This window comes from Carex rostrata, chromosome 17 (genome assembly GCF_964058835.1).
Source record: "Carex rostrata chromosome 17, lpCarRost1.2, whole genome shotgun sequence".
Classification (NCBI taxonomy): domain Eukaryota; kingdom Viridiplantae; phylum Streptophyta; class Magnoliopsida; order Poales; family Cyperaceae; genus Carex; species Carex rostrata.
This window is the reverse complement of record NC_135934.1, coordinates 651540-662296: the sequence shown is the minus strand read 5'-3', so window position 1 is coordinate 662296 and position 10757 is coordinate 651540. Positions and strand designations below refer to the sequence as shown.

At 33.9% G+C, this 10757-nt stretch overlaps 1 protein-coding gene across 5 annotated transcripts; it reads right to left on the bottom strand.

The window, feature by feature from the left end:
• Window positions 1-3299: 3299 nt before the first annotated feature.
• On the bottom strand, window positions 3300-7991 carry LOC144568636 (uncharacterized). Of its 5 annotated transcripts, none has more exons than XR_013515709.1 (6): window positions 7192-7991; window positions 4700-4830; window positions 4438-4520; window positions 4106-4362; window positions 3823-3986; window positions 3300-3693 (listed from the first exon to the last, which is right to left on the bottom strand). XR_013515709.1 is itself a non-coding variant. In XM_078319009.1 (4 exons), exons 1-4 carry the CDS (start codon window positions 4839-4841, stop codon window positions 3975-3977), a joined length of 444 nt encoding a protein of 147 aa, XP_078175135.1. In that variant the 3' UTR covers window positions 3300-3974. The 5 variants fall into 5 exon arrangements, 1 of the variants encoding a protein (XP_078175135.1); XR_013515708.1 differs by having other exon boundaries at window positions 4106-4339; window positions 7192-7990; XR_013515706.1 differs by lacking the exon at window positions 7192-7991 and having other exon boundaries at window positions 4106-4339; window positions 4465-4520; window positions 4700-4841.
• Window positions 7992-10757: the final 2766 nt, after the last annotated feature.

The following is a 10757-nucleotide window of genomic DNA, read 5'->3' as shown; positions in this document are numbered from 1 at the left end:
TTGAATCCTGTCATTGGTATCAATGTAGAGTACAAAAATTGAAGATAAAGTTTTATGCATTTTCCAAAATCAAGAAGAAATTAGTTTACCGGAGAATTAGGTTATGTTTTACAAAGCACAAAGTGTACTGGCATGCTCAAATTATTCGCCTTTTATCTCCCTATTCGCCCCACTATTCATATATTCCCAAGTTTTCTTGTAAGCTTCAAGTTTAACCAGGAGAACTATATCATCTGTGGCATATCTATGTTTGCACTTGTGTCGCGAATCATTTGTTGGTCTCACACAACATAAATTAACAATATCAAGTACCTCAACCAAAAATAAGAAGATAGCTAGTAAGCACTTAGAAGCGTATATATATATCATACGCTTTTAAAAGAAAATGAACCACTTCTTATACTTATATAAAATAAGAAAAAATGAAAATTGCTTAATGTTATTTTTATATATAAGAAATTTCAGGATTTAGAAAATATAATATTTAATACAGAATATTAGAAAAGAGAAAGATATATTTATAATGGATATTTGTTATGTTTTCTATAAAGAAACTTTAAGTCTATCTTTTACATTTTAGATCTAGGTAAAACTAAAAATTCATATTCAATGAAGTTATTGAAGGAGATCTCATTTTAGCAATAGATATCGCGTCTCTACTAAAGAAGACGCAAATTAAATTCATATAAATAGCATCTGAAACAAAATAGGTGCTAGATAAAAAAAAAGATTTCATATATAAAGAAAGATCATGTTTTTTTATATTTGTTAGAAATTATATGTTAAACATAATTTACTTTTTCTTTTACTGGCATCATGTAGAGTAATTGTACTTTTATTTATTTTCTTTCTCATTTCTTGATAGCAATTGTTGAAATCAGATATCTTTCTTTCCCTTTCTCTCTCTTACACAAAGTGTAGGGATAGACAAGTCGGATGGTATTATTTACAAAATTAAGAACTGTTGAACAAAATTTATTTTTAAATTACATAATTAAATCGTTACTCATTTTCTATAGGAAAAATTGTAGAATATTGACTCAGTTATTTAAAGAAAAAACAGAATATTGTTCCGAGCAAAATATAAATATGATACTAACCAATTGTTTGCAGTGAGCTGTACTTCATCCTATTCCTATCTCATGTAAATTTAATGTAATGTTAATACTCTATTAAGACTAAGAGTGACATTAGTAAATACTAGTATATAGCTAGCTAGCTTGTCTTAAACTCGCTGTATATTTGACTATAGAACAAGAGCAATTAGAAAACTTTTAGGAAAACTAAATCACGGATTCTAGCATTATCCGTACGCCTATACTTAGGTTAGGGGCATCAGCTCCAAAGTGCAAAAGCACCTCTTTCTTTAATCAATGTGATTCTTTCTTCTTCTTTTTTAATGAAATAAGGAAATCTGATTACCTGCTAATGTCTAATACACTTCTTTAAAAGAAATAAATCATTTTAGAAAATATTTTTAAATGAAACGCCATTAGTTCAAAAATTGACCCTAAAATAAAAATAATTTTTTCTCACGCACAAAAGTAGAGAAAAGTAAACATTTGTTAATCAGTTTAAAAATGAAAAATATGTGAGAGGCAAATACAAGGCTTAGATATATAAGAAGTAGAAGCATTATAGTAAAGCTTATTTTCTCTATAATAAAAGCATTAGATGCATGCACTGCACCTGCTTTATGCTGATTTCTTATTTCTAATTCTAAATGTGTGTCTGAGTGTGTTACCAACTCCTAAAGAGAAGAAAAGAACCAGAAGGGCCCATTGTTTTGGAACTGTAATTTGTAGGCCTATTTATGATGGCAGTGCAGGCTAAAATTTGGATCACATAATTAATGTCCTTCTAATGGGCTAATTAAGGTTTGTTGGCATTCTTAAATTATTTGTTAAACCGTCTTTCTTTCCATCTCCACTCCAGTAAATAACAAGAGAAATAACATAGCAATTCAGTTGAAAACAATGATTCTATCAGTTTTCAGACAAAGTCCTTAACACAAACAACCTATATATGAAGCCTATACTTTAAGCCGTCTATACTCTATACAATTGATTGTATGCTTCAAAAGATGAATGAAGCAATAAAATCAAAATCACCAGTTAAACAATGAGAGGAGAAGAAGAGGGGATTCTATAGTTCTTTGCTTCACCATCCCACCTGACAAGTTTCGTCCAGCTTTGGCCCCGCTTTATTTTTCTATGATCAAACCAATGGATTGCTCTGGTTAACATCTCTATATAAGAACATTGGAAGAACCTTAAGTTATAGCATTAAAGATGAATGTCATATCGATTTAAAAGTTTAAAATAGAAACTTAAGTATTTCTTACATTGGAAGAACCTTCTTGGCCATAGCTTGATCCAGGGACCACATCAGCAGGCTCACTATCTACTGGCCCCCAGGCAGAACGAGATCTGACCTCAAAAAATCCTCAGTCAGCCAAAATTGCTACCTCTATGGCATCTAAAACCTGGCTCTGTGCTTACCCAGTTTCTTGTGTGTTTGTGTGTGTGTGAGAGAAAGGAGAGAGGAGAGAGAGATGTATGTGGAGATTATCATCCCTATTGAACTGTTTTGTCTTAAAAGCAAATGCAACGATGCAAGAAGTGTGGGAGGGATCTCAGCGGTGTATCACAAATGAAGGGAAAATTAAAAGATCAAATTGGGCTACACTATTCATGTGCGGTTGTTGCTTGATCTGGAAGCAAAGAAACGCCTTAAATTTTGGAGGACGTAGGATGCCTGAGTGGATTCTAGCAGAGAGAATAGCGCATGAAGGGCCTCTATGGAGTAGATATTTCTAGAGAAACGTTACTGGTAGCTGGGAGCGGATGTGAGGCGCTGGGAGAGGTTACTAGTACAGTTCAGTGTGTGGCGTGGTTACTGGTACAGATCATGGAGTTAATATGTCGCAAGGGTGGGGTTACTGGTATGGTTCTGGGGGAGGGAGAGGGCTCTGAGGTGCAGTCAGGACCTACTGGTATGATACTGGTAGGCCATTTGGACTGGACTGTAAGTTCAGTGCTGAACTCACTGGTATGATACTGGTAGGCCATTTGAACTGGACTGTAAGTTCAGTGCTGAACTCAAGAGTGTAGTTTGTAATTTTTCATCTTTGTGGATGTTTTTTTATTAAGACCAGTAGCAGCCAATTCTTCTTTTCCTTTAGCAATTCTGATGTATGTTGTAATGTAGAATAAGATGCTACAGGATTGTAATTTAAACTTTCATTTATAATATATGGCATTGGCAGCCCCTGCCAACATTTTCAATAAGAGAGAAAATGGAAAGAAAACAGCTTCAAGATTTCATTTATCAAATCGTATCTTTTATAGAGTTTGTTTCCCTATTTATGGCCAACAACTAGCTTTAACAACCTAATTCTAACTAATTCAGTTGTTATGTTTCAGTGAATCTAAATTTCTTTATTTTACAATCTTCTCCATTAGTTTCTCTACCCAAGAGCATCGCTGGCCCTTCAGACCGTTAAGGTAGTTATTCTCTCTTAGTCTGGCGATGGGTCCCGCTTGCCTATCTTCACTCTCTCCTCTTTTAATTCCTCCTGCACTGCTTTTGGCCTAACTAACAGCCCATTGTCGCCTTTCCCCTCTTCTTTGAATCTGTTGACCAACTCAAATTTTCCTTCAACCGTCGCTCCCAATTCAAATTGTGTCATAGCTGACAAGAGAGAGAGAGATCACCCATTTTTTATGTCATATTGAATTAAGCAAAACCAGACAGTTTACTAATGTAATGCCAACGTATTTTTTACCCAATTAAATTTAACTAATAAAGTATACTGCATACCGGTACAAGTAGCTTCCTCTCCTGGTCAAAAGTGTTAAGTATTGGAAACTCATCATAAGATGTCGACAGTTGAGAAAGCTTATATGTTTTGCATCAGTTTTCATCTGACGCTCCCTGCTTTTTGCCACTGCCACATTTTGTCAAAAGGACTTTCAACACAGAACCTGACTTCAAAAAAAATATTTTGATTAATTGAAAAAAAGGACAATGCGCAATTAGGTTTTCTTTGAGATATAACACAAAATTCAACACAACAAAATAGAAAAAGCAAATCCACACCTACCGGATAATTCTGCGTCGTCTTCTGTTCTTTGCTCGCTGATCCAACGGATATTATCAATAATTGCCGATTCTCTGGTACTGTGGCCAACTTTTTCATGTCATCGTCTACACTATTGTTGGTAGGCTTTGGTGCATAGAAGGTCGCATCAGGAGCAGTATTTTGAGAGGTTGGCATTACAGCTGGTTTTTTGTGTTTATTTGGCGTCCGGCCTCTTCTCACAGGTGGCTTCGGTACCTGTTGCACAGTGCCATAACCACCTTGTCTTAAATTTTCAATGTTTTTCTTTGCTAATTCCTGAATTACCCTACTTCATATAATAAATTTACACATACCACAAGATGTGACAATTAGCTGCATACCTGTCTGCATTGTCTAGAAAAGGAAAGATCATTCCTGCTTGCACCCATCCATAGCCCTATGCCAAAAAAATATATATATATTTAAAAGCATTAGCTACAGAATTAATTAAATCAGATAGTGCACCTCGATTGTTGTTTTCTTTTAATATTTTTGTTTTGGTAACCTGTTTTGTAACTTCAGAAATTAATAATCACATGTGGAAAAGAAAAAGAAAACAGAGAAACCTTCACTAACCTTGTTCCCATTTGCTGAATGGCTGAAGTACACCTCTGGTGCATGCTCTCTCGGGTCTATGAGAATGGCTGGCCAAGGGGGACTTGTCTTGCTTGACTTCATCCATACCACCTCCCCTACCTCTCATTTCTCTAGTAAACATAGGAAGCCAAAAATCAATATCAAGGAAGTTTTCAGGAAGTGTTGTTTTGGATGGTATGGGTCCCCAGCAAGTCTGATAAGGGTTTCAGATTGGTGGTATCATATTTAGTCACTCCTTTATTTGGACTCTTTCAACATGAATCAAATTTGGTGGATAAGATAACTCATGGATTCCATTTCAGATTAGAAGGACAAAAATAATCTCAGGTCTTAATTGAAAAGTACTGGCTTGGTACCCGCTGGTATACACAAGCAAAAAAAGCACTGTATCCATTGGCGGATCCACCAAGGCCCAGGAGTAGGTACTTGCCTATCCCTGATTTGAAAAAATATTTTGAGTGAGCGTAAATTTTCAAGTGTCTACCCCTGATCCAAAACTGTGCCCAACTCTGGCCCATAAAAAAATAAAATAGATGTCTGTCCGCCCATTAAGAAGTAATTAGTCCAGTGCAAATAGAAGCCCATGTTCGTGCTTTGCTTCGCTTCAATAAAATACAAAAAAATAGCTGATCCCTACTACGCTACACGGAGTCAGCTGGAAATAAAAAAATATATATATATTTTGTGCGGTGTGGTTGGCTCGCGAGAGGAAAAAATAACTTAGAACTTTAGAATTAAGCCCTAGAGTCAGAGAGCAATTGGTTCGATTCGGAAGAAAAAAAATGACTTCGTAACGCCTGGAGAAAAAAAAAAGTCAGAGGGCAAAAAAACATAACCCTTCGTCTCTTTCTTTTACTCTTCGCTTGAGTTCAGAGAGCAAAAACAAAAGTAAAAACCTAGTTGACTGCTGCTCATGCTTGGAATTTGGACATTCCTCTCCACCCTCACGCAAAAACAAAAGCTACTGATGAGCCATGAATTGGAAATTTTTCTCCTTGTACCTTATTTATTTATTTTTTTTGGCCTCATATTTATGAATTTAGCTTTACAAATTAGATTACAATCCACCTGTTGGTAAAACGACTGATACTGGTTTGCCTACAACTGGAGGTTTTGGATTTTATTTCTGATACTGGTTTGATGGTAAAAAACTGATACTGACGTGTGCTAGTTCTATGGCTATTATACCATACGAAGTTAGAAATAAAATATATAGAAAGAATGATTTTGTTATTTAATATATGCTACTCATTAAAAAAAATCTAAGAATAACTTGAAGGAGTTATTAACTAGTGTCCCATTTACCAGTATTGAACTGATTTTTATTATATAAGCTTATTGGTATCTGTTATAATAGTAATATTGATAATCCAAGTACTGCTTTCAAAGGGAGGTTATCAACTCTTGATCTAAATATTGTTTTTTTATCTAGTATCTGATTAGTACCCTACCCTAACAGAAATCTTAGATACGTCCCTGACTGTATCATGACTCAAGGAGGACCAGGATATACTAATATCTCTTTCAATCTAAAAATCCTAAGAAAATAATAGTGATGGACAATAAGAGAGGTAATTTGATTGCTTTTGTGCGCATTCAATATGCACCCAAAATAACCTCTTTACATCAATTTAGTCGCAATCTAATTTTGCGGTAGTACCGTAAATGCCACAATTTTTTTATTTTACCCTCAAACAATTCCTTTGCTTTTTAAAGAAATAAATATGTTCACCTCTGAAAGAAGTCATTATTAGAACTTGTGAGAGGAGCTGTACTATGAGTAATCTGGTTAGAAAGAAATGTTCGGGTATGGAAGAGGAGGAAGATTTGGAGAAGGTGGCTCTGCTTGGGTGTGGACAATAACACGAGGTATTTGATCGCTTTTGTGCGCATTCAATATGCACCCAAATTAACCTATTTCCATGATATCGTGAACAAGATTTGCGGCAGTATTCTTTTTTTTTTAGTAATAGTGGGTATACCCCACCGTTTTTATTAAGAAACCGTATGTTTTTGCAAGAATGGTATCAAAAACAGGTACCAAACTCACAATTACTCCCAAACAGAGATAAATAAGTTTCAGTCATACCCTAAATTTCTACCTAAATCTTACAAAACACTAACAAATATTCAAAACACAGCATTCATTAACAAAGTTTAAAATTGAATCACATAATTTAAAATGCTACAATTATTTTGCGGTAGTACCCCAAGTGCCAAAACTTGTTTATAGAACACACAAGGAAATTTGTATTCCTCTCTCAAATTTTTTTCCAAATTTGTTTATATGGAGAGGATGAGTCAAAAGACGGCTACAATTATTACCTATATATACAAGCATGTCACTGCCTAAGAGACTAACGTGAAACCCTAATTTTGACGGCAGAAAGTAACCTATCCTAAAAAAATGTAAAAAATTACCCACAAATAATTCCTTTGGCTTTAACAAAAGAAATATGTAAAAAACTCACCTCAGTCTCAGATTCCAATACCACAATGGCTAGATCTAGTTTGAGCATGTACAATTGCATCTATTTCTAATGGTCATAGGGCACAAAAGGAAATTCTTATTCTTCTCTCAGTTTTTTTCCAAACTTGTTTATATGGAGAGGATGAGCCAGAAGACGGCTACAATTATGACCTATATATACAAGAATGCCGCTGCCTAAAAGAGTAGCGTGAAAACCCTAATTTTGACGGCGGAAAGTAACCTATCCTAAAAAAATGACAAAAGCGCCCTAATTTTTGACGGCTTAGATTAAACGAACTTGATCTTGGATGCATGAATGCAAAACAGATGGAGAACCTATCCAAAACCCTAATTTGGATGGTTCAGATTAACTATTTCCACTATGCGGTTCAAAAAAAAAGATGTAGATTTAAATAATAAAGACTTTATTATTTTGACGGTGGAAAATTACCTATCCTAAAAAAATGACAAAAAACCCTAATTTTGACAGCTTAGATTAAACAAACTTGATCTGGGATGCATGTATGCAAAACAGCTGGAGGACCTATCCAAAACCCTAATTTGGATGGTTCAGATTAACTATTTTCACTATGCAGCTAAAAAAAAGATGTATATTTAAATAATAAAGACTTTATTATTTTGATGGTGGAAAGTTACCTATCCTAAAAAAAGGACAAAAAAACCCTAATTTGACGGATTAGATTAAACAAACTTGATATAGGATGCATGTATGCAAAACAGCTGGAGGATCTATGCAAAACCCTAATTTGGATGGTTCAGATTTCACTATCCTCAAAAAGAAAATGTATATTTCCAAAATAATAAAGACTTCATTATTTTGACGGCGGAAAGTAACCTATCCTAAAACAAAATGTATAAATTTTGACGGCTTAGATTAAACAAAATGAACAATTCCTAAGTTGAATAGTAAATCTCTATGATCCCCCTTCTTTTGGGCACATTGAATTTGTAATTGCCAGCTAATTTGAAACAAAATTTCCTATTTAGGACTATAACAAGGCTCTAGAACATGTTGATCTCTATTTCCTTTTAAGCAAGTGGTTAACCCTTTTGGTGTAGATATTGAAATGATGAGTATAGAGTCCTAACCTTAATATGTACGTTTCTCCCTTCAAGTCAAGTTCACCAGCATTTTCATTTTCATTTTCAATACCGATACAGAACCAATATCACCTCGAACTCGAACAATGGCGCCTCCAGTAGAGTAGAGTAGGGCACAAAAACACTCAGTAGATAAACAAAATTCATCAGCCGTGCAAGTGCAACCTCCAGTTAAAGCCTTTTTAGCCTAGGTACAAAACAAAACACTCAGGAAGGAGAAGGAGAAGGAGAAGGACCCATGTAATGTAATCAATCACTCTAAGCGCCAAATTGAAGGAAATGGCATGCGGAGCGGAGCGGAGAGAATATTATAAACTGTATAGTGTGAATGGGGAGTGTCATTGTTTCAGGGAAAGATCCAAATTATCGTGCTTTGGTGACTGATTAGCGGAGAGAAAAAACTACTCTGTTAAAATGTTTACCCGGCGATTTATCGTGAGCTTCGAGTTTGAGTGACAAGTAGGGTTTATCGGGTTGTATAGGCAGGAGAAAGTAGTTGCTGAATGGGCCATGTGTTGGGCTTGGTGCGTTCATTTTGTCAAAAAAAGCTTGGGCATCTCTTTGTTAGGAATAGGACATGCCAAAAACAATGAGAACACTTCCTTTTGTCTTTGTACTGTTCTTACTTATTTTTCCTTTATATTAAATAAATATAATCAAGATTTCCTTCAAACTTTACCTATTGTACTTCTCCATCAAAACTTTACTGTTTTAACTTTTAACAATAACGCATCACCTTTCTATGCAGGAGTGGTCACTGGGTCCAGTTTAGTGCTTCGGTTCGGTTCGATTTGTTTTTTAAAACCAAATTATAACTTCAGTTCATTTCATTTCAGATCGATTTGAGAATTTTCAAAACCGAACGGAACTGCATGATGAACACCCCTATGACTGGACCAACCCTTGTTGCCTTGTCAGTACACGATGACAAAAAGGAGATGAAGAGGGAGGGGGTGACGATTAGTACATCAAGGTTTCTTCAACAAAACCAAGATTATGACGTCGCTGTCTGGAGAATTTTTTTCATTTTCTCCTACCTATTACTTCTCCTTTTATCCACATCCTTCAAATTGTTGCTCTCTGATTCTAATATAATATGATAATTAAACTTTCAACACATGCACGAGTTTATTTTAAATTATTACATTTTTTTTTTAAAACCGTAGGTATTTTTATTAATCAGGACAAACCATTTACACATAATTTCATACCAATACATACAACATTTGTACTAGCACATTAAATATTATAACTGAATTCCTTTACAAAAGTAAACAAGAAAAATTAGAAAATAAAAGCAATTTCTGCACTCAGATCGGTAGATATATATTGAGCTTGCAGGATTTTCTATGCTTTTATTCACGGCCGGATTCAAAGGATCAATATTTTATTAGTATTACATAGAGACAGAGCCCCAATTTGAGGTTTGAGCCGTTCGTAAAAATATGACAATTAATTCTCATAAAACAATTGAGGAGCCCAGTACAGTACTCCTTTGCAATTCCTGTTATTTTCTGTAATTTTACTGTTACTATATCATACATTAATTAATTTATTTTGTTGTCATTAAAAATATGGATATATGTTAGGTATCAATTAATTTGTGAATCCAAGCTTTCTTGATTCTTCTTAAGATTCACTCTACTTAAAATGTCTTTGGATAAACGTATGGAATAGTCCTAGCTACATACTATGTACATATATTTTATATCAAGTACAGCAGGAGCAGGCTATGTAGTATATTTTATATCAAGTAGACAAGTAAAGACTAAAGACCAAAAGATATTATTTAAATAAACAACAACAACAACAAAAAGATATACTGGAAATTAACTGCTTTTTTTTTTTTTAAAACAATCGACAATTATGTAGTACGGAAGCTATTAATTTTTTGTGTCACATACATGCGCCAATTATATAATCGAACAAAAACAAATTAATTTAAATCGGTTGTAAATTAATTTCAAATTGGATATTTCGTAATTTGAGGGAATTTCATATATACCTCTCAAAACCTTTGAAATTGAATTACGTATTTTTCCCTCTAAAAATCATAATATCATATTTACCCTTTAAAAATTAAATAACATAATTACAAATTTACTCATTTTATTGTATTTTGTATTAGAACTTATTTTAAATTTATAAAATGCTCATTTTATCTTTTATTAAGAAAAAAAATAAAAATAAATACATTTTTAGAAAAATGTCAATTTTTAATTAGTTGGCTTCCTTGACAAATGAGTTATTTCTTTACTTCTGCACTTTCACTGTGATAGCTGAAGGCCGGCATAAATTTCCATAATGACTAAAAGATTTGATTTAATTAAAAAACAACAAAAAATATAATGCCAATATATTAATTGACAATTAACAATTATGTAGCATGTACACAATTAACTTTTTGTGCCAAATACATGCGCCATCTTTCTGTCCTATCATATA

Bases quoted from the DNA above. Each gene is read 5' to 3' on its own strand.
- LOC144568636 (XM_078319009.1), bottom strand. From the start codon at position 4,841: ATGTTTACTAGAGAAATGAGAGGTAGGGGAGGTGGTATGGATGAAGTC. The intron at 4,521-4,699 runs GTTAGTGAAGGT...TTTTTGGCATAG, and splicing joins ATTCAGCAAATGGGAACAAG to GGCTATGGATGGGTGCAAGC. The intron at 4,340-4,464 runs GTATGCAGCTAA...ACTGTGCAACAG, and splicing joins TTTCTAGACAATGCAGACAG to GTACCGAAGCCACCTGTGAG.